Source organism: Enoplosus armatus, chromosome 2 (genome assembly GCF_043641665.1).
Source record: "Enoplosus armatus isolate fEnoArm2 chromosome 2, fEnoArm2.hap1, whole genome shotgun sequence".
Classification (NCBI taxonomy): Eukaryota; Metazoa; Chordata; class Actinopteri; order Centrarchiformes; family Enoplosidae; genus Enoplosus; species Enoplosus armatus.
Genome location: NC_092181.1, coordinates 19,267,154 through 19,289,815, shown reverse-complemented (window position 1 = coordinate 19,289,815; position 22,662 = coordinate 19,267,154). Strand labels below are relative to the sequence as shown.

The 22,662-nt window shown below is 39.3% G+C and overlaps 2 protein-coding genes across 2 annotated transcripts; one reads left to right on the top strand and one right to left on the bottom strand.

Annotated features, from left to right (window-relative positions):
• The first annotated feature begins 1,340 nt into the window (after positions 1-1,340).
• abcg2d (ATP binding cassette subfamily G member 2 (JR blood group)) lies at positions 1,341-10,999 on the top strand. The gene is made up of 15 exons (XM_070916808.1): positions 1,341-1,555; positions 2,473-2,532; positions 2,621-2,735; positions 2,861-3,013; positions 3,140-3,297; positions 3,916-4,067; positions 4,277-4,378; positions 5,064-5,314; positions 7,408-7,490; positions 8,740-8,829; positions 8,962-9,083; positions 9,612-9,766; positions 10,017-10,106; positions 10,498-10,610; positions 10,852-10,999. The coding sequence occupies exons 1-15, from the start codon at positions 1,341-1,343 to the stop codon at positions 10,997-10,999; spliced, it is 2,007 nt and encodes a 668-aa protein (XP_070772909.1).
• Positions 11,000-12,872: 1,873 nt separating this feature from the next.
• On the bottom strand, positions 12,873-21,714 carry pkd2 (polycystic kidney disease 2). Its single transcript, XM_070917969.1, has 15 exons — positions 21,291-21,714; positions 20,497-20,610; positions 19,424-19,557; positions 18,748-18,998; positions 18,338-18,562; positions 17,314-17,542; positions 17,034-17,204; positions 16,779-16,960; positions 16,573-16,693; positions 16,382-16,480; positions 15,388-15,509; positions 15,126-15,243; positions 14,817-14,980; positions 14,459-14,606; positions 12,873-13,834 (listed from the first exon to the last, which is right to left on the bottom strand). Exons 1-15 carry the CDS (start codon positions 21,712-21,714, stop codon positions 13,625-13,627), a joined length of 2,712 nt encoding a protein of 903 aa, XP_070774070.1. The 3' UTR covers positions 12,873-13,624.
• Positions 21,715-22,662: the final 948 nt, after the last annotated feature.

Sequence of the window (22,662 nt, the reverse complement as noted above, 5' to 3'; positions counted from 1 at the left end):
TATAACTAGTAATCATTTGTATAAGAAGTACCTCAAAATTGTACGTAAAGGACCATACCGGCGGTTTTGCACGTTTAAGTCCTTTAATTACAAATTAAACACCTAACCTTTTTGCAAAGCAGGGTGCTGTGGTTGTGAGATTGGATATGTTTTTCCAAGTGGGCAGCCATTGATTTCCATGCTCTGGTGTACAGTTTGAAAATAAATGACCATGACATGATAATGTAACCCGATGTTCACTGTGATAGAAGCTGATAGAACTGTAGCAAGTTTCACTAGTGTAACAGATTTTCATACTGAACACAAACCAAAGTGACAGGTGAGAAAATAGACTGTCTCCATTTCAGTCATTCATGTCTCTTTGGGTGGTAAATAAAGGGTTAACCCACCGTGCAGCTTGGTGGGATCCCAGCTAGTGTGTGGCTGGATGAGGAGGCACCTGTCCCTGGTGTCATGAGCTGATGTTAGTCAGCCTGCACAGTCTCTCTACTCTGTCAGTCTGCAGTAGCAGCGCTCCCGAAGGCTGCAGCACGACTCTGGACCAGCAGCCTTCTCACAGTCTCACATCCCGGTAAGTCACTGCAACAAAGCTTTTTTTAGTCATTTTTATACAGAAAAGGAGCTTTAGAAACTTTAGAAACTAGAAAGACTTTGTTTCAAGGTGGCTGCTGTCTTTGCTTCGAGCACAGCCGCCTTATAACAAAGTTGATGGTGAGGTACGTACTTTATATTATACATTCTCCGTTTTTGTTTATATGACATCAGTGGTCATTTCTTTCAACAACACACCAAAAAACATGGTCATAAAAGACTACATATGCCACAGAATCGAATCTAGAAATCTAATATGCTGGCACTGAGGTTCTACATTACATTTAAAATGTACCACTATGTCCACCAAAGTTGAAGCCTGCGCTTAGTAACAGTAACTGCTGAAACCCCCACATCCCCTCAAATATCCAACACACGATCTCACTGTCCTCAGATGTAGCATAGGCCCTGCTGACAGTGATGTAGGTTGCATGAAAATGAATACTTTTATACTTCATAAGCAGAATAAAAATGCAAGGCAAGGTGTGTTATTTTTTATTGTAGTTATTTATTTCTGTATGTTTTCATTTATGACGCTAGATGACATGTGGGAAGTCTATTTGGAAGTCTATTTACAACTACAACATGTAAAATATATATTTTTTTAAACTATACCATGGACATAAACGTACTGTATTTTACTGCATCTTGATCTTTACTGGTTTTGCATCACATCAGTGTATAACAAATCAGTAAATGATTGATTTCTATCAGATTACTGTCACTTGACAGGGTGCTCGCCGCAGAGGATGATGGAGAGAGCCAATCACATCAACATCGCAATGATAGAAGATATCGCCACCAACGGGATCGCCAGGTCAAAGGTTGTCACGCCGTTGGACCAGAACAAGCTGTCATGTGGCTCCACTGTGAGCTTCCACAACATCCAGTACAAAGTGCAGCTGAAGAGCGGCTTCTTCTGCAAAAGGAAAACCAGTCCCAGAGAAATACTGGTTGACCTCAAGTCAGTTTTAAAAATTGTGAACCCTCTGTATCTGTTTGTCTGTCTTTTGTGTCTTTGTCAGTTGTGTTTGTGTCTTTATGTGCTCGACTTTCTCTGTTTTCTTATCACTCACACTCTTGTCGACACACTTAGCAAAACTGATCATTTTTGGCTCAATATAAAAATGTATTGCAATAATTTGTTTGAGTCCCTTAATTTGGGGGACCATGTTACAGTAAAAGAGCCCCTGGTTCTTCATGTAAATTCACTGGCTCATTGTATCCTGATGCAGAGCAGGACAATAGTGAATAGACTTTTACATTGGTTTCTTTCTGATGGTATTAAATACAGCTGACATTTCCCATGGAAGAATGAATAATTTCACACAAGTTTTTGGGCCTTTTCCCGCCTCAGTGTTAATTATATGATATTAAGCATGGTTTCTTGCATATAATCTCTCTGATGCACTAAAGAGAAGTCTGCCAGGGAAACGAATTAAACAGCGTCACGTGATCCACTGCCAGGCTTTTATTCAGTCTTTTAATTCCGTTTTATATCACTGACGCTTTTGTGCAGCTGCTCTCTCTGAAGTCAAAGGATTTGCTTTTTAATTTTTTTCAGAATCAGAAATACTTTATTGATCCCCAGGGGGAAATTATACAACACACCACAATATAGACTTTTTTTGTGTGTGGGTGTGCAGCAAGAAATGTTTATGATATCTTTAACAACTTCCATGAACATTGTTTTATTTAGGATGAGGGAGGAAAATTGATTTAGAAAAAGTGATTTGAGTGCTTCTAAGTTTTATCACATGTCCAAAACTCCCATTAATCTACTTTGTTATAGATTATACACCTTAGAAATAAATGCAAACCTTTAAATTAATGTGTTCATGTTAAACTGGTTACAGAGAGCTGTGTGTCATTGTCTTTCAGTGGGATCATGAGACCTGGCCTCAACGCTATTCTTGGACCTAGTGGAAGTGGAAAATCTTCGTGAGTATCACACTGTTCTCCAAGATGCACTAGTTGTATTATTAGTTATTTGTAATATTTAACTATTGTTTTTTGTTTGTTTTCAAAGATTCTTGGATATTCTGGCTGCCAGGAAGGATCCCTCAGGTCTCTCAGGAGAAGTCCTCATTGACAGAGCGCCACAGCCTCCAAACTTCAAGTGCCTCTCTGGCTATGTGGTTCAGGTGCATTTGAATTACTTACACCTGAATGGACTGGAGGGCCATGTAAACAACAAGAGAACATTACAAAACAAATGATCTGCCCTTTTCTCTGACCTTTGACCTCAAGCTCTTGTCTTCCTTCCTAGGAAGACGTGGTCATGGGCACCCTGACTGTGAGGGAGAATCTGCGCTTTTCTGCTGCACTGCGACTTCCCAGCTCTGTGCCTCAGAGTGAGAAGGAGGCTCGAGTCAATCACCTCATTAAAGAACTGGGTCTCACCAAGGTGGCTGACTCCAAGGTAAAAATACACACACCCCAACTCCTTATCTAACCAAGTGGTCAGCCTCAAGCCTCAAGACATCAGGTGAGAGTCAGGACAGACTGATCGCTGTTGGGTGGGTTCTTATGTGGGTGTTTTCTTCAGGTGGGCACGCAAATGACCCGGGGAATCTCTGGAGGAGAGAGGAAGAGGACAAACATCGGTATGGAGCTGATTATTGATCCCTCGGTTCTCTTTCTGGACGAACCGACCACAGGACTGGATGCGAGCACTGCTAACTCTGTCCTGCTGTTGCTGAAAAGGTAATAAAGAAGCTTCTCTGCCATTCCTCTGATTTTTATCATGGATTATATTCAGAGTTGAGTCTTCAGCTTTGTCTGTGGCCCAAAACTACACCTATATCCAATACAAATATATGTACATGCATTTCACTTTATTGCACTACCAACTGCATTTGGTCTCAGTTTATAGTGTTTATTGTCTTTGCCTTTTTCCAGAGAAAATGATTATGGGTTTTAATGTGTTTTAAGCAACAACAAAAAAAAAGAAAAGAAAATTGTAGGCTTATTTTAGAGCAAAAAGTTGCTCTGTAAAAGAAAAGATGATGCAACAACTTTGGCCATTTTGATTAAGCTTGTATTTACTATCGACTGTAATGAAAATAGCTTTATTTAATTTAGCATAATTTATATTTTATCAAATATCAAGAGCTGCCTCTCTGGACAACATTTCCAAGTTGCATCAGTTAATATCAAATGTAATTGGATTAAAATACACATTAGCCTATTATTTAGTGTACTTGACTGTAAAACACAAAGAATTTCTTTAAAATTTGAATATAATTTAAAATGTTTTTGCAATTAGAAGGCATTTTTATTGTATTTACTACTAATACATATTTTTACTATGTGTCTTTTCAGAATGGCCAGTCAAGGAAGAACCATAATTATGTCCATCCACCAACCACGATACTCCATCTACAGACTGTTTGACACTCTGACTCTGCTGGTTAGTGGTAAAATGGTGTACCATGGACCAGCGCCAAACGCTTTGGACTACTTCGCCAACATTGGTGACTATGTGGAAACTTATTATCACCACAAGACACCATGTAACATCTTTATAATGTTCCCGATGTTTTTAATGTCACCTGGAAATTAGATGGTTGAGCAGCTTTATTCTCACAAGGCTTATAAAAATCAGACAATATAAAAAGCAACATCTCGATATAACATTGGACATGTGTTGATTAAACATGGATCATTGTGATCTGTGTTCCAGGGTATCCCTGTGAGCCACACAACAACCCAGCTGACTTCTTTCTGGATGTTATTAATGGAGACTCCACCGCTACAACCATGACCAAAGTGCATAACTCTGAAGGTAACAGCGTTTATAAATCTTGATGTAGTTACTGTAAAGAGGTTTTCAAGGGATGTTATTGTATGTAACTTTAGAATAAAGAATTATTTGCTAAAATAATCTGCGTCATCAGCAGATGAGAGTATGCTCTGCTCATGGATTGTGGGATGCATCTTTTACTTTTGTGTTTATAGACTTAGGGAGGCCTTTATGTACTAATTCAGAAAGCTTTTTAAACCCTTAATATTTTATCAGTGTTTATATCAAGACAAGCAAAGTGTATTTGTATGGCACCTTTCAACAAGGTAATTCAATGTGTGTCACATAAGACATTAAATGCATTAGGATAGGATGTAAAAGAAATGCAAGGCAATATAAAAAGACACATAAATTAGATTTAAAAAAAGTAAACATACAAGATGAAAATAAGCTAAAATTGAATAAAACAGATTAAACTGAACAATAAAAAATACAGTTCAAAGCAGAGAATGACAAGAAAGTCATAGCAGTATAATTCTGGTTAAACACAGGTAAGAATCAAACATGAAGAAAGGGTTCGCCTAACACAAAAAACTTAACTTAAAACCTTTATATATTTATTTAAACATTTTCTGCAAGTGTAAGAGCGAGCAACATGTTTTGCTCTCGCTTCATCAACTCTCGTCAAGAAAAAAATCTGTCATCTTCCCCCTGTGTGCGTGGCCAGATTTGGACTTTGAGGACCTCTGCAGCTCTAGGCAGACCATCGAGGAGCGCCTGGTAGAGGAGTACAGGAACAGCAGCTACTCCAGTGACACGAGAGCTGAGCTGGACCGCATCGTCCAGGATAAGAAGTGTATCTCATGTTCCAAGTCCCACACCATCACCTACAACAACTCCTTCTTCCACCAGCTACATTGGGTGCTAAAGAGAACCTTCCAGAACCTCATGCTGAACCCACAAACATCTTTGGCCCAGGTAATACATCCCCATTACTCACTTAAAATATAAGACTCATCGTCATGAACTTAAAGCCATCTGTTGTTTTAATTACAAAGGTTGGCTGGACATATTCCATAAATATAACAAAAACTAATTTTCAATGTTTGTCGCCACAGATGACAGAGACGTTTTTAACTCTTTTGGATCAAATCTTTGAGACATGAGCAGAAAAATAAAATGAAATAAAATAAAAGCAGGGACTAGCACATAAATGAGAATTATTTTTAATTATTTGCACGACTGCAGGGATGAAATAAGCCCATGAGTTGGATATTAATGCAGGAAAGTATTAAAGGAATAGTTCGACATTTTGGAAAATTACGCCTATTAGCGTTGTTGCTGAGAGTTGGATGAGAAGATTGATGTCACTCTCATGTGTGCACAGTAAACATGTAGCTAAAGGCAGCAGCTGGTTAGCTCAGCTTAGCATAAAGACTGGAATCAGGGTGAAACAGCTAGCCGTTGTCGTTTTTAAGCTTTGTTTTTTGTACGGATTAAACAAATGAGATATATCGTGTTAATTAGTGAGCTTTAAAGGTGCTGGTAGACAGATTCTTTTTTCGTTTGACAGAGCCAGGCTAGCTCTTTCCCCCTGTTTCCAGTCTAAGCTAAGCTAGCTGGCTGCAGGCTGTAGCTTCATATTTACCACTCAGACATAAGATTGGTATTGATCTTATCATCTAATTCACCAAAAAGCAAATAAGTGCATTTCCCAAAATGTCGAACTATACCTTTAAGCTAATTGTTTATGTTTTGGGAAATGATTTTAAAGTGAAAGACTAATTTATCTGTTCTGAATTTGCAACTTTTTCTAATTTATTCTGGTGGCTGCAGCTGTGTGTGTTTGAACAATAGCATCCCCGGTACAATTTGAATAGTTCATGCATGTTTGGCAGTGCACCAAAAGACAAAAACTATGCACAGCACAGCATTTTTGGATATTTATTGATCTGAGGTGAAGTCTCCTCAGCTTTTTGCCTTCAAGTCTCAAGTCAAGCCGAGCATTCAAATCAAGTCCTTATATCGCAACTTTAGTGCAACTCAAGTCTACAGTTCTGACAGATGGATACCTCAATATGTTATATAAGTTTCCTGTTTTTAGGTCAGAGGTTTAAACATAGAAGAAAAAGAGTGAAAAGAGCAGAAAAATAAGTGTTGGTGCTGTTATTGTCATGAATGGGATGCATAGACTTTGGAGGGGTCAAGACTTAATGCTCTCATTAGTCACCCCATGGCGGCAAAATGCCGTCAGAAGTCTCCTCACTTTAAGAATTATTAACAGCTAATTGGCCCTAAATAAGTCAAAATAATCCTACAAGAGGGGCTCTAGGTGGCGTGGGCGCCGTAATCGGCTTTGGTGACTGTTGTGACTCCACTCTTGCCTCTTTGGGCCAGGATCTGAATTGATATCATATCTGGCCAAAGCCCCTTGGCCCCTGTCCGGGACTCATCACATGATGGCGTCATGACCTATCACTCCACTGCCCCCCGCTTTCACATGAGGGGCTGTTGGGAATGAGGTTAAAAAGGCTCAATCGTATTAGCTTATCCCTTCACCCTGGGAACCGCTTATTCCTGTCATAATCTGTAAATTGTTAGGATTAAAACTTGTGTCGCTTTCACTTTTCTCAGTCTTTTCTGTCATCTTCCCCCACCCGCAAATTCTGGACGTTCTCTAGGATAGGCCAGTCTGGAGGAGGAGCAGGGCGTCCACTTGACCCCTGATCCCCAGAAGCATTGGCTTTTTTGTTCTGCTTAGGTTTTATTTTCATTACAGGTGCATGGAGGAGGGAAAGGGTCAAAACTTAAGCAACACTTAAGAATAGTATTATGAACAACTTTATGGTGAGACACGTTTCGTCTTGTGTCCTTTATAAGGGTCATCATGCAGCACTTAACTTGCAAATGTTCTTTGCAAAGTGTTGTATGAAGACCTTAACGGAAGCCACAAGCTGAAAGCTGTTGGAGAGTTTTGACCCTGTATAATATATGCTAATTTGACAAGACTTTCTCGATGGTTGTCAATGCTTCTGTTGTGGAAATGTCTCTAAATGTTTTTGTCTGTGCAGCTGGGAGTCAACATTTTCCTCGCCCTCATCGTAGGAGCCATTTTCTTCAGGGTCAAAGATGATCAGAGTGGTATCCAGAACAGGTGAGAGAACTGCTGAAATACTGCACATGAAATCCTCTGTATTGAACAGCAGCTAGCTGGGGTCACATCTTAATATATTTACTGTACACAGAGGACTGTAGCTACCATTGAAGTCAACAAGGTCATGTCCCTATTTTTTCTAGATCATTCTACAAGGGAAAACTAACACTTAGGATATTTTATAGGCTGATCCCAGTATTTTTACTTCAAAACATACATTTGGCCTCTTTCAGATAAATAATAGGATTCATTTTTTTTTTTACTGCAAACGGGCTGACTTCTTTGTATCTTCAATGGCATGCTTATGCAAAGTTACTGCTTGCTATTATAATCTGTACATGTGTTATAATGTGCACACAGATGTAATAATTACATTATATCTAGAATATTACGTGGCTTTGTAGTATGGGTATAATGATTATTGTAAATGTTCAGTCACTGCTTTTAATAAAGATGTGTGAAAAGTAGAGCAATTCCTGCATGGCTAATCCTCTTACCATATTTTATTGGGCACAACCTGGTACTCAGAAGACCAGTGAAGCACATCAGAAATCTCAATGGTCTCCCTCTTTTTTTCTGTGCATGGTTGAGTGGAATATAAGGACCTAATGTCATTATATTCATGGTCAATGCTTTGGCAGTATGGCAGACACCAGTGTACGTGGCTTAAGTGTCTCAGGTTATTCACCCTCCCTCCTTTTTATTGGGTGCAAGGTCTTTGTGGAGTCAGTCACCTTTTAAGCCCTCTGTATGTATATATGGACCACAACACATTTAGTACCATAATCTGTGCCGTGTTGACTGTTTGATCTCCCTTTAGAGTCAACTCATTTGCGGACAACTGCTGGACAGGGAGGGAACAACAGGGTCTGAAATTAAACCAAATTAAAAGAAATCTAGAGACCCGCAGGCCAACAACAATGTGGGAGAAGTTGTCACTCACACACTGGCCACTGTGTTTGTTTGTTTGGGTAATCTTGCAAAGAGAGAGAAAGAGCATTATAGCTGTACAGATACAACACCAGTTATTACTGACAGAACTTCATTCACTTCATTTCTTTTCTTCATTTGCTCTGTATTACTGCAGAGCAGTGGCCTTGTTCTAACATGTGATGTGTCCGCTCTCTCTCTCTCTATGGACACTTGGAGCCAGCTGCCTAGTATATGTATATATATGAGATAAAAAAACATTGCAATAAAAGGCTAAATGACTTAATGACCAGGTTTTGTTTTGCTGTTGTTCTTACAGGATGGGTGCCCTCTTCTTCATCACTACCAATCAGTGTTTCAGCACTGTGTCTGCAGCTGAGCTCTTCATCATCGAGAGGAACCTGTTTGTGTATGTAATCGGTCAGGAAGTCGCACAGGACTCAACAAGCTAGAGGACACTGACATAACTGTGACATCTGTGCGGATACGTGGGTAGAGCTGGATCTTGATCTTGATTTCTGCTTGGGTTCTCTTGTGACAGGCATGAGTACATCAGTGGCTACTACAGAGTGTCTGTCTACTTCCTCTCTAAGATCCTGTCCGACATCGCTCTGCGCACCATCACCTCAGTCATCTTCAGCTGTATTGTCTACTTTATGATCGGTAAGACTAACAGATCTATTAAGTAATTAGTTTGTGGAAGATCTTGATTTTTGAACACGAGATATACTCAGTTACAAGTAAAAGTCCTGCCCTCAAAGGTATTAGCATCAAAATATACATGTAACATGTAGCAAATACTAAAAGTAAGAGTAGTCATTATGCAGAATGGCCCATTTCAGAATAATGTATATTATATTGTTGGATTTTAATCATTAATCAATTAATGTGCGTATCACTTTAATGTTGTAGCTGGTAAAGGTGAGGCGAATTACTTTATATATATATACTGCTGTGTAGCTTAATCTATAATAATATTTCAGTCTATTTGTTGATAACAATCTGCAAAGTAACTAACTAGTAACAATTTTTTTCAAATAATGTAGTAAAAAGTACAATATTTCCCTCTGAAATGTAGTGGAGTGAAGGTATAAAGTTGCAGAAAATGGAAGTAGTGAGTAGAGTACAAGTACCTTAGAATTGGAAAAGTAGTACTTGAGTAAATGTACTTAGTTGCTTTCCATCACTCAGGGCTCAAATCCACAGCAGCAGCCTTTTTCGTCTTCACGCTGACAGTGACTCTGGTGGCCTACACAGCCACAGCCTTGACCATGGCCATCTCAGCTGACCAGAGCGTCGTGGCTCTTGCCAACATCTTCATGACCATCACCTTTGTCTTCATGATGGTGAGAGACGCAGCAACACAGAACAATACAGACATGCACATAAAGTACAGTTAGTTGGGAAATGTCACACAGTGCCTTTAATTACAGCATATTTTACCCTGTCTGCTGCGTAACCTCATATACACATATGAAAAAAAGTAAAAGGAAATCAGAAATAAGGCTGTGTTCCATTAACACTTGTGATTTTCTTGCTGTGACGTCAAAATGTCCGCTGTGAAAAAAAGTTTGTGAGTTTGTGTTGTGTTTGTAGATTTTCTCAGGTCTGCTGGTGAACCTGCCCAGCATAATGGACTGGCTGGCTTGGCTGAAGTACTTCAGCATTCCTCGCTATGGCCTTGCAGTAAGTCAAAATGAAGGAAGAGTTTCAGTAAAGCAGTATTAAGAACTTTATATTCTAGAGAAAGGTACTTGCACACTATATTGATGCCACCAAAAAAGATATATTTAATACAGCTTTCTTCATCAGGTCTACTCAGCATGTGACCAAGAAGGGTCGTATATACTGTATACACATCACCTGGGTGTAAACACAGGATGTCAACACATAGACATAATTTATCCAACATATTTACATTTGAAACATACAAAGTTTGATCTCAAACACCAGTTAACATGTTTGTTAATATTAGCACTTAACATAAACACATAACAGACAGCACACAGTCCAAGTCTAACTTACTGTATTTCCATTGATCTGCTCAGCATTCATTGACTATGCTGTCTATGTTCAGGCGTTGAAGATCAATGAATTTGTGGGGTTGAAGTTCTGTGAGGAGGCTGTGATCCGAAACACCAACATATCCGCGATAATGACCAACTGCAGTGTGAGCACAGTTGGCCTGACGTGAGTAGACTTGCATACTGTATCTACTCTGGTTGTGTCTTACTGGTTCATACCTCCTCTATGATCTGGTTTCTTAAATTATGACATTTTCTAGTACAGCTAGTCCACCAGGCCTCATGTTAAAAGTTGACATTTTTACAATCACAAGCATACTTCTAGTTGACTTTACAAACATTTATGAACTACAAAAAGCTTAAATATTTATCATTTGTAAGTGACCAGTTGGGACTTGTTGTTTCAGATGTACAGGAGAGCAGTATCTGGACTACCTGGGAATAGAGAACACCAGCTGGGGATTGTGGGAGAATCATGTGGCTTTGACCGTTATGACGTTCATATTCCTCCTCATCGCCTATCTGAAACTCCGCTACATCAAGAAATTCACTTAAATGTGTGATTCTGCTTTATGTTTTTTTCTTTTCAATGAACCATGCAAGTAGATTTAGTTAGATGATAAGACTGATACCACTCTCATATCTTTACGTAATGTATGGAGCTAGAGCCAGTTAGCTTAGCATAAAGACTGGAAGTAGTGGGAAAAGCTAGCCTGGCTCTGTTTACCAGCTCTAAAGCTCACTAGTACCTTGTTTGTTTGATCCGCGCACAAACAGAAATGTAAAAATTAGGAAAAACAGCTTGTAGTTTTGGAGGGAGTTACATGACATAATGACAAACAACAGTTTATCCATCTGCTAAGCACTTCTGTGCAGCGTTTCCATTGGTTGCCAGGCAACCTCACAGGGATGACGAGACTCTGGCTGTAGTTTGCCAAGAAATGGAAAACCTCCCACAAATTGTTGTGTCCAGATTTGACAAACGAAATACAACATTTTAACTTGTGAGCTTTAGAGGTTTAGGTTTAGCTTTAGAATGTATTTTTGAACTTTGAAAAGAGCCACGCTAGCTGTTTCCCTCTGTTTCCAGTCTTTATGCTAAGCTAAGATAGCTTTAATTGCTTTCTTGTTCGAGACCCAGACTAAAACTAAAAGCATTAATTGATTTTTTTAGGCACTTTGGGGCAGCACAACCAGCTAACTAGCCAGCTGCCTGCTGGGCTCAAAAACAGTTTTTTTCAGTCATCATCAGTTTTATCATCTTTGATGAAAACCATGTGGCTCTAAAATGTTTACTTTTTAGGAACTTTTTTTTTACATTGTTGGAGTGGTTTTAAAAGCCCAAGAGAGAAGAGAGTTTTCAGACAGTAGGAATTTCAAGATTTTCACAAAACAATATGGATGTATGTGTGATGTGTTTGTTACAAGTTTATATTTCAAAGTTAACTGTGGTTATTTGTGAATATTTACATTTGCTGTATTAGTTTAAAATCAGACTATGCCTGTTTTCAGTATTTTTGTATTTCAGTAGTCTTGATTATTCAGCTTTTGCAAAACGTTCAAATGACACTGAATTGAATCTTTCTTGATTTTAACTCAGCACTGATAATTTGTAATTGTAGATATTGTAAAACTATACCACCTAGATAGTATGTGTTAACTTCTTCTATTGTTTACATTTATATTCTGATACAGCACACTGATACAGAACATGTATAAACATTTTCATGTAACTTGGTCTTAGTTTTTTTTTCTGTGCAGTCATCCAATTTACATGTTGACCTACAGTAATTCTGTTGAGATTAATGTAAGTGTGAGTTTAATATTTAAATATTATTTATATATATATTATATATTTTATTTAAAAGTAAACAGTGACAGTGTTTATTGGTACACGTCAAATCAGTTGAATCCAATTAACGCTTACAAGAATGAATTTAATGGAGCTTTTCTTACAAGGAAATTCCTCTGGAAATGAACAGTTAATTAAAAACTCAATACAGTGAAGGGAAATAACACAAATTTGTCTGTATTTTTCCAGAAAATTATTAGAATATTACCCATAAAACAAAGTATTTTAAAGAATACTTTAATTGTATAGCACATCATTTGTACATCAGCCAATATTCTTTTTAACAGGTCATAAATAAATTAAATGAATAAAAGGGCATTTGATTGCATTTGGGAAAAAGACATCTTGTCTCAGACTAAAAATGTTATTGTATATTATAAAACTGCAAATGTCGTCTGAAGATCTACTTGTTCTGTACGAGTCAAACCAGGAAAGAGCATTACTGATTTGATACTATAATCTAATGTTTTCTTTTATGAAGACTTTATACTTAACATATAAGCATGTGATATGTGGTCCAAACCAGAGACAGAATAACAAATAAAACAGTATATTTTAACACTTTATTTGGTATAACATAAAAAAAGAAATAGATTGTAAAAAAAGTAAGGCACAGGAAAAAATAAAAATAAATGCATGGGTTTCCCATGAACACTAGATGCACTCCAAATCGAAGTTTGTTTTAAGTTACAATATGTATCATAAAACGATAATAAGCTATTTTAATTTGAAGCTTCATTGATGTACAGAGGATGAGTAAATATGACAGAATGTGCCACACTTGTACCTACTGTGTATTAAAATGATGAAAACAATAATCAGCAAAATTAACAGTCATAGAAATGCCTTTTTGGTATTTGTGTAAATGCTAAAATGTGTGGATACAGTAATCAAAAGCAGGTGAGAATATTTCTCATGTAATGCTAAATTATACGCTGAGTACAACTGAGTATGCTTGAAGGCTGGTGTATTATATCCAATACTGTGTTTAATACTGTGGTGTAATACTATACTGTAATTCCTTCGTTATTCTTCAACCTGTTTCCATTCATCATCTTGTTTAAGTAATAACTTTATAAAAGCTTTAGACAGTTGAGTGAATACTTTTAGATGTCTCATTTTCAGTGCATTGAAGTATTTGAGGTGAAGGGTGCTTGATTTTGTCACCTCCTTTGTAATACGTCAAGAAATTTAAACAGCTTCAATAAAGTATCTTGGTTTTGTTCCGCAAAAATGGTCCCACGTCTTCAGTTACTTGTACCGCTGACGGGAAATTTCCAATAAAAAGTTTCTTGCCAGAGTGGAATATTCTTCACGAGGCCAAGTGCTCACACATGGCCGTTCCCATTTGTGATTGTGTCAAGGCCGTCGGTGGACAAGGAAGAGGACGGACGGGGCCGGGGGCCAACAGGAGTGGCTGGCGGTGGGTGGCTGACCTGTGAGACCATATCATCAGACTCCCAGCGCTCCAGTTCTTCCCTCACCAGCCTCTCCATCTGCTCCCTGTGGGCGTCTGTGTCCCGTCCCAGACGCTCATCCTGACAGATAAAAACAGATTAACCTGTGCATCGTGTTTACGTGCACATAAGAAACCAGGTTACGCAGGATATCTGACATTGTGCACTGTTGTAGCCTGGTTACTGTAAATCTGCATACACAGTACACGCAGCAGGACAGTACTCCCATTTCTCCCCAACCTTATTATGGAAGGATGGCTTATTTATTTTAATTGTATTACGGATTTAAGATGCATGCTGTTTAATTTTTAATATAAGGATGCATTGCTAAGTGTAATTATCTCTCATTGCTGCTCTGCTGTCACAGTGACGCTTTCCCTGTCTGAAGTCAGCTTTCTTTCTTTCAGGAGAAATCTAGCTGAGGAAATCAGGTTGACTTTTTTTTATCACCTCCCTCGATTACAAAGAAGATAATTGCAGAGAGCCAGATGTAACCCAGTTACTTAAACCTGAATTGTTTTTTTGGTGGCAGCGTACAACATACAGTAGTATCACCAGCTACTCGCTAACTGTGTCTGTCTGCAGTTTGGTGCTGAGCAGGTAGTGTACAGCAGGTTTTTAGAGCTTATTCACTGACATATATGGAATTATAAATATTTACTATAGCAGCTTTAAGTGCATGTAAACGACTCCACTGCATCTCACCTCCATGACTCCGTCCAGCAGCCTGCCCAGCACATCTCTCCGTTTGAGTTTAGCTCTCTCCATGGTTTCCAGCTTCACGATCACTGCATCTATCTTGGACACTATGCTGCCGATAGAGTGCTCCATCCTGTCCACGCGCCTCACCAGCCTGAAACACAGAGAGCCATTAGTCGCCTTATTATCTCACATGTTAAATGTGCCAGTGAAAAAGAAGTCGCATGTACGATTATAACCGTGCCCCTTCCTCCACATGTCCTGAGGCTGCCTTATATTTTTATTATTAATCAGTTATTAGTTCAGTTTTCATTCACTGATTAACCTGCATGTAAGTTACAAAATAATAACAAAAGCTCCATACACTTGAAACTCTTCATAGGAGACGCCCCCTGAGCTGCTGCCGCGACGTCGAGAGCTGTGGCCGCTATCCTCGTCATCGTCTTCCTCCGAGTCGTCCTGGGTTCGAGGGAAGCTCCGCCCACTGCTGGGTCTAGTCAGCGAATTGCGTTCCAGATCCAAGTCCTCCTAGCGTACGAGCAGAAACACACTGAGCATCTGCAGGAGTGTTTGTGACCACATACATGCAGGGTGTGCTGTGTTTTTTTTATCAGCATCGATTACTAAAACCATCAGCTTATGTTTAACGAATGGAACGAGCTTCATCACTCACTCTCTCTTTCTCCAGGTCGTCTCTCATTTGCTGGTGTTCATGCTCCGTCAGCTCCTGATCGCCATCGTGATCATACTTGGCAAAGATGGCCTGAATCTCTGCATCTGTGTGGCCCTTTCTGAGCAAAGAAAGAAATCAAAACACACTCAGGAGACGTGGCATGAATTTGAGATCTACAAAACCAAACGCAAACTATTATAGTTATAAATAAATAATATCATAATAATCAATAGCTTCTGGCATTATTTTAGGTTTTGCTCACCCTTTAAGATCCTGGCGGAGTTCATCAAAGTTCAGTTTGCCCCCGGCCTGACGCAAACTGTCGGAGATGTCGTCTACTGCCGTCTTCTTCAGTCTCAGCTTCATCAAAGCTTTGTTACAACCCTAACAGAGGGGGATCAGAAGAATACTTAAAATTACATTTGGACTGAGTCAACTGCAATGTTGTTATGTGATAGGTAGCACAGACAAGGATAGAGACACATCCTGTTAGTGTTCATCAATCTGACACAATGGATTCCCCAAACTATACATACAGTATACTGTAGTCCCACCATTATCTCTTTTGTTAAAGGCAGAGATATATGACTGGAACTCTCTGCAGCGAGGCCTGATATCTACTGTAGGTTATACAGTTCAATTCAAGAAATGGTCTCCCTTTCTCTGAATTTCCTTAAGGGACAATGGTCTTGAGAGTGTGGCAAGATCAAGATACATACATGAATTAGACATTATTACATTTTAATGTAATACACGATCTGCACTTCTGTGAAAGTAAACTAGCAAAGGAAGCCCCCAACATCAAATGCTATCTGCATGAAGTCACTCTATTATCACATGTTTTGGAGCTGACAAACTTTGGTACCATTCTGGTGTGCTGCCTGAAACATTCAGGGTTTCCTGCAGCAAATTATACTAGATGAAAAAAAGAGCGCCTCGACTGAAGAAATTATTCCACTTTTATGAAATATATCAAGCTTCAGGGAAAACACCTTCCCTGGGTAGAAACCTGACATTTTCTAATATTCTTTTTCTTTTCTTATGTCATTTCTAATGACATTTTTCTAATATCTGTATCTCTAAGAAGATAAAAACAGACCCAAAAATTGCAATATTTGGAGTAGCTTCTGGAGAAATAGTGCTTTCAAGGCCTACACTCGGATCCCTCAGCTGTTCTGTCATTATTGGCATGGCGGCTAGTGCCGATCTAATGGAAATCTGCCTAGCCAAAATAAATGGTATACGTAGTTCAATACCTTCTTAATGAGGTCAGTCATTTCCATCTCAGACCTCTGCTGGGACATGTCAGCCTTCACCTCAGAGTATGTGTCATTGATGATGGCCAGGAACATGTTCTTTGTAGAAAGAATGAGAAAAGGTATTCTAGGGTTTGTGAGGGGCATATATACAAACAACATGAACAAATAGATGTGACTCCCCTACTCACCATGAGAATAAAGAAAATGAAGAAGACGAAGGTTGTAAAGTAGATAGGCCCGAGCACTGGATTCGCCTCCTCTATTTCTGAGAACTCAAAGTCTCCCAGAATGATGCGGAACTGGGTGAAACTACACAAACAGCAAAACATTTCAGCATTTTTAAACAGGAAACAACTGCTGTCAGATTTGTGGATTATACTTTGAATGCTCTTACATGCTGGCTTGGAAAGTGCTGAAATCGTTGACTTGGGTTCCAAACACCAAGTAGGCTAGCTGAGCATAAGCCAGGAAGATGATGAAAAACATGATGGCAAAACCCACAAGGTCCTTGGCACAGCGAGACATGGTGCTGGAGAGCTGACTCATGGTCTTATTGAAGTTGATGAACTTAAAAAGCTGAGAGGAATTATTATCATTAGCATTAATCGACTTTTGGACTGATTATGAATCAAAGGGAAAAGATTCATACCTTGACCCAGGAAAAAAAGACGATGACTGCAGCCACGTTGTTGAACTGGACCTGCAGGTCGGCCAGAGACTCAAAGCTGGGGTGAGCAGTGTGGTTCTCCAACAGGCCTTTGAGAAGGTTGCCAACCATGGCTGTTCTGGTTATGTTTATTATAATAGCAACAACACTCAACTGAAAAAGGAGCAGAAATAGCAAACGACAAAGTCAGCGAATTACTATTAACATTACTATCTTACTATTAAATGACTTTAATAATCCGAAATACAACTTTGATACGCACTGTGACAATGAGAACGTCCAGACAGTTCCACAGGCTCTTGAAGTAATGCAGGCGGTGGATGCGGATCTCCAGCACCTCCTCCACCACGTAGTAGAGGATGAACAGGCAGAATGCCACCTCACACACACCCACAAAGTAGTCCCAGCTGGACACGTATCGTATCAGACGCACTGTTTGGAACTGCCAGGAAGTCACCACCCCACCTGTGGCAGGGAACTCCACCAACAACCTGACAAATGCATCAAATCATGACTGTAAGTATTCATACAATGGTGGTTACAAACAAAATACATGAATGAAGAATCCCATAATAATAATTATTAATTATCTATATATTATTAAGAGTGAAGAATTCTTTTTCCCTTTTCAGACTGTAATGGCTATCAATTCATTGATTAGTCAACCGACGGACTTTTAAGCCAGTTATCCAGCAAAAATACCCAAATATTTGCTTTCTATTTATCAAATGTGGGGATTCGTGCCTTTTCTCTGCCTTTCCATATTGCTATAACTTGAAAATCTTTTTATTTAGAATTTTTGTCGGACAAAGGAAGCAATGTGAAGACGTCATCTTGGGCTCTGGGAAATTGTCACATGCATTTTTCACTATTTGAGTTATTTTTCTGGAGATTAATTGTAGAATAAGTGAAAAATGTGCTACAAATGTATGAGTAATGAGCAGCTAGGAAGAAACCCACTATGTGTTGTTAAAGTCAAACTTCAACAGAGTTTTTCAACTATTACAAATGTTTCAACTGGAGATTTTCAGGAAACAGATCAGGAAAATATATCCTTTTGTAGTTTTTTTTATTATCATCTATAAGCCAAAATTTAGATGTAAAGTATGTTCCTACTTGAAGAATGTTTTGCCGCTGATCAAATTTTCTTTTGCCATTGTTCTGTCATTATTGTTCTATATATACGTATAAGGTTGCAAGTCAAGAAATCTGAAATCTAGAAATAATCATTAGTCACGGCCCTAGATTACATTGTAAAGGGATACGCTGTGACTGATGATTTGTACCTGGCGATGCAGAAGAGGTTGATGTTCCCATTGTAGACAGAGAAGTCGAGAAACACCGCTCTGGTGCCTCTGTCCAGCCACAGGTGGTCTTTGAGAAACTTCAGTTGAATTGCTGACTCCTCTTTCGTACGAGACAGGTCTTGGTAGTATCCTCCACCTCCATATTTAGATACCTGACCCCAATAACTGCTCCCATTCATCTCACTCTCGGTCGCATACACCCACCTAGGAGACACCCGAAAGAGAAGACTTAGGATGTAGATATTTGTTTGTGAGATACGTCTGATACACCTCTAGTCTCCATTAAACGGATACAAAGTTGTTTTGTAACATAACTGAGAAGAAAGAAATGTATTCTTTTTGCATTGATGTCTTAATCTAACATTATCAAATTAAATGCATGGACTTACGCAGTTCCATTCTTGGGGCCAAAGGAGGAAGTGTCCTCGTTGGTTGGTGTGTACATGTTGTAGCAGTCCTGAACCTCCTCTCTCAGATCTTCGTGGACGGAGCAGGACTCATTGCGGACTTTGACTTGGCGGAGGCGTGGCACCCCAAGGAGGAGGTTCTCGTAGTAGATGAGACTCTGGTTCTCCGGCAGGCTCTTGTTGTTGTACCACACCTCCCAGTACATGCCATTGAGGAAAGGTCCCTCTGTGAACTGTAAGGGTAGAACAATCAGGATTATAACGCAGAAGAGGCCAGACGGAGACATTCAGACATGAGAAACACCCTGAAGGTTAATTATTTAACGTTATGATTTCATGCTTGCATGATAAAGCACCAATGTGCTCTATTTGATGACATTATAAACTCTGAGATTCCCAAAACTGCCCTGATGAAGTTCTAAAAACTAAAAGCTTTTTTATATTAAAGGAGTAGTTCGAGATTTTGAGAAATTCACTTACTCACTTTCTTGAGCAAGTTACATAAGATTGATACCACTCTGTACCATATATATGCAGAAGCTTCCCTTCTCAAGATTTAACACAATTGTAAAAAATGACTACTAAAATGAAAAGAAAAACATTTTAGTCAGCCTGACAAAAGATTTCACCCAAAACAGACATGAATTTTTCATTTTACCTTCCAGAAATCCTCCATGGTTGAGAGGCTTCTAAAAGTGGAAGGATCCCCGGCAGACAGCGGTGTGTCCAGGAAGAGCTGAGACATGACTTTAGTATAGTAGTACATGTTGGCGCTCACCATCCCATAGGTCACTGCAGAGCAAATCACAACATAAGTAATATTCCTATTAGCACTAGCTACATAACATGCCGTTGTTAAAATGCAGAATGACAAACTAATTAACATGGAGTGAACATAAATGTGTTCTTTACATCCAGTGTGACGAAAACACAACGAGTAAACTCAAAATTAGATTAAAGTTTCAGTAGTTTCACCTATGCATCAATATTCTCTGTAGCATTCAGTATTCCAGAGTAGCTCTGGAAACAGCTTTTATTAGTCAAGCTCTGCCTGGCAGAACATGCATTAATTCAGTCTGCCAGGAACTCATTTCCTGATCCACCCTAAACCACAGTTTGCCATTTTTCATGGCAGCAAAAAGAGAGTAGAGAAACTCCACTCTATTTTAAATGTCCATTGATTTTTGTTTACAATCCCAAAATGCTGCCATCATCATTTGTGCTCTTGTTGGAATTTAAGCCCCTGACAAGTGTTGAAGATTGGATTTTCAGCTGCTGAAACCATTAAGCATACACTGCGAGCTTGGAAAATAATGTTTCAGCTAAAGGAAAGGTGCCCAGTCCTGTGCATTTGGTGACACATTTTAAAGAGCTTTCTATGAGTCACTTGGCTCAACTATCAATTCAGTTCAGTCCAGGACTAGCTTTTAGGGCACAAGTGTTTATTTTATAGATATGTCACCGAAATGATGTACATATTTTGCCGGATACCACATGATGATCCCCCTATGTTAGTGGCTCACTTGATGTGCAGGTAGTGCAATTGAGTCACGACTGCCTAAACATTCAAATCCATTTAGATGAAGAAATCTGATTCCTGTCAGGTTTATTTCCCAGCAATGAGCCTGGAAACTCTAGTTATTACAGATGAGTGATTTCTGAAGGACATGCCGCCCAACCTTGTGCACAAATGTTGTGTCATTTTGCAGGATTTCTGAAATGTATACTTACAGATGCAAAGAGTGATGAGGAATGCGATATATGTGAGCATCTCCCTCAGTACGTTCCTGAGGTACCTTTCTCGACTGCTGTCGCTGTCCTCCATCAGCTCTGTGCCCCACAGAACTTCAAAGCAAGCCAGCAATTCAAGAGGACATCAGCATATGTACAGCATACAGGGAGACGTAATTACATAAATATTGCAGTAAGATTTAACAGTATGTTCTCAGCAATGGAGCTAGAGAGAACAGTGGCTACACTAAGGGTTCCCAAATATATAAATATTAGACCACAGAGCCCATTTGAAAAAAATTTGCCCACCTCAAAAAATGTGTTATCATTAAATAAGACAAGAGATCTCTTCTTAAAAGACACTTTAATCGGAGAGCTTATCCTGATTTTCAAATTGTCTTTTTGTTTTTTTTTTGTCATATAATCGTATATTACTCAATTTTGTTTCATTTTGTTTTTATTCTGGTCCAGTTAATGTTTTTCTTATATAAGTTCTCCATTTGGTTTGATGTTATATTTGATTATATAATTGTTCATTTTAGCTGCCTTGAGTGATGCACTTTGTAACCTGGGTTTTGAAAAGTGCTCTAAGTCATGACTTAGCATTGAAGTTTAGTAGTGTAGGGGCACTGATAACAATATGAAATACTGTACCTGATGACAAAAGTCCTCTCTGTATTTGATGGGTTATAGTATTGCAAAAAAACTTGACAGCCCTAGACCCCAACTATCTGTAGAAAATGACTTTCATAATTGAATTAACAAGTTTACAGAGCATAAAGAGAGTGACTAACTTCTGATCTTTTGGAGTATCTGCTTCATACAGTTGGGGTGTTCATGTCTGTCCTGCTGCTGGGCATCCACAGTCGGGGTCGGGTACAGTCCTCCTCGGGGGATGTGGGTGCTGCTGCCTCCGCCGGTGTAGCTGCCCAGGCCGCTGCTGCAGCTGCTGCTCGAGGCCGTGGATACCGACCTCCTCCCGGGACTCGCTGGAGGCCAGTCGGCTTCCATAATCTCATCCTCCGGCTCAAAGCCCGGGTTATCCCGACTCCATGCTTGTCTCGACGGAGGGGACGGGGTGCCTATTACTCCTCCTAGACCCAGGTCTTGATGCTGGATGTTCTCCATCTCTATCCCTTCGCCTGAGTCTAGTCTGTGCGGCAACCTGCCAGTCTGGCTCTGTGGTAGCTGCTGCGGTCTGACTCGGGAAGAACTCATGGTCCAGTTAGCTATTTTTTTTTATCTGGTGCGGTGCATCTGAGAAAGTTAAACGCTATGCAAAAACGCAAAAACCTCAGATAAATGTTTATAACGACTGAAGCATTTCGGGCATCCGCTTCAGAGATAACGTTACTCAACTGTTAAACGCCTAAAAACCAAAGCAGACAGATTGGGAAAGTTATTCAAATGACTAACTAAATATCCTACATATATAAAACGTTACAAGGTATGTAAAAGTCACAATGGAGACATTTAAATAACGCTATCCTGCTCCTCATAGCCAGCGTTGGTAGCGTTAACGTTTCACTCTCACCAAACCGTTAGGAAAACTTTCCTTGAGAAAACATCAAGCGATCTTCAATTCCGTCTAAAAAAAACGATGTCCGTCGTTATAAAGCGATGCCTTTAAAGCGTTTAAAGTTGTTACCTAATAAGCTATTAAAGTTGTTACCTAATAAGCTATTTACATGACATAGACGACCGCACTAAAATGCCGTGTTTACGTAAAACAAGACAGATACTTTTCTTGCCCCAGGACAGCCATCTTGTTCTTGAGCTGTTCCCCCAAAATACTCTCATTCTCATTCGCTCGGGACTCAGATTACATTAGAAATCATGGAGTCGCAGTAAAGTATGGAAAACACCTCTGTGGAAAACATTGTTTCTTTAATGAAATATCCAATGGGTCCGTTTTTAGTAAATGTTTCTTAAATTAAAGGTTTTAATTTACAGCTTCTAAAGGCAGGACTGGTTTGAGAGTGTTTTTGTTGATTTGTGAAGATCAGAATCCAGTTCCCCCAAAGTAATAATTTTCTTTGAAAGCTTTTCTTTTTCCCTTTTATGACGACCAGTTAGCCTCGCATCTGCTTTAAAATGTTTAATACAGTTTTTAGATAAATATAGACGTTACATAATCTCTCCGTGTTTGGGTCAGCGGTTGCTATG

Coding starts and splice junctions, on each gene's coding strand:
- pkd2 (XM_070917969.1), bottom strand. CDS start 21,714: ATGAGTTCTTCCCGAGTCAGACCGCAGCAGCTACCACAGAGCCAGACT. Junction 19,558..20,496: donor CCTCATCACTCTTTGCATCT/GTAAGTATACAT, acceptor TTTGCTCTGCAG/TGACCTATGGGATGGTGAGC. Junction 16,481..16,572: donor TCATTTTCTTTATTCTCATG/GTGAGTAGGGGA, acceptor CTTTCTACAAAG/AACATGTTCCTGGCCATCAT.
- abcg2d (XM_070916808.1), top strand. CDS start 1,341: ATGATGGAGAGAGCCAATCACATCAACATCGCAATGATAGAAGATATC. Junction 10,107..10,497: donor TTCCTCGCTATGGCCTTGCA/GTAAGTCAAAAT, acceptor GTCTATGTTCAG/GCGTTGAAGATCAATGAATT. Junction 10,611..10,851: donor GTGAGCACAGTTGGCCTGAC/GTGAGTAGACTT, acceptor TTGTTGTTTCAG/ATGTACAGGAGAGCAGTATC.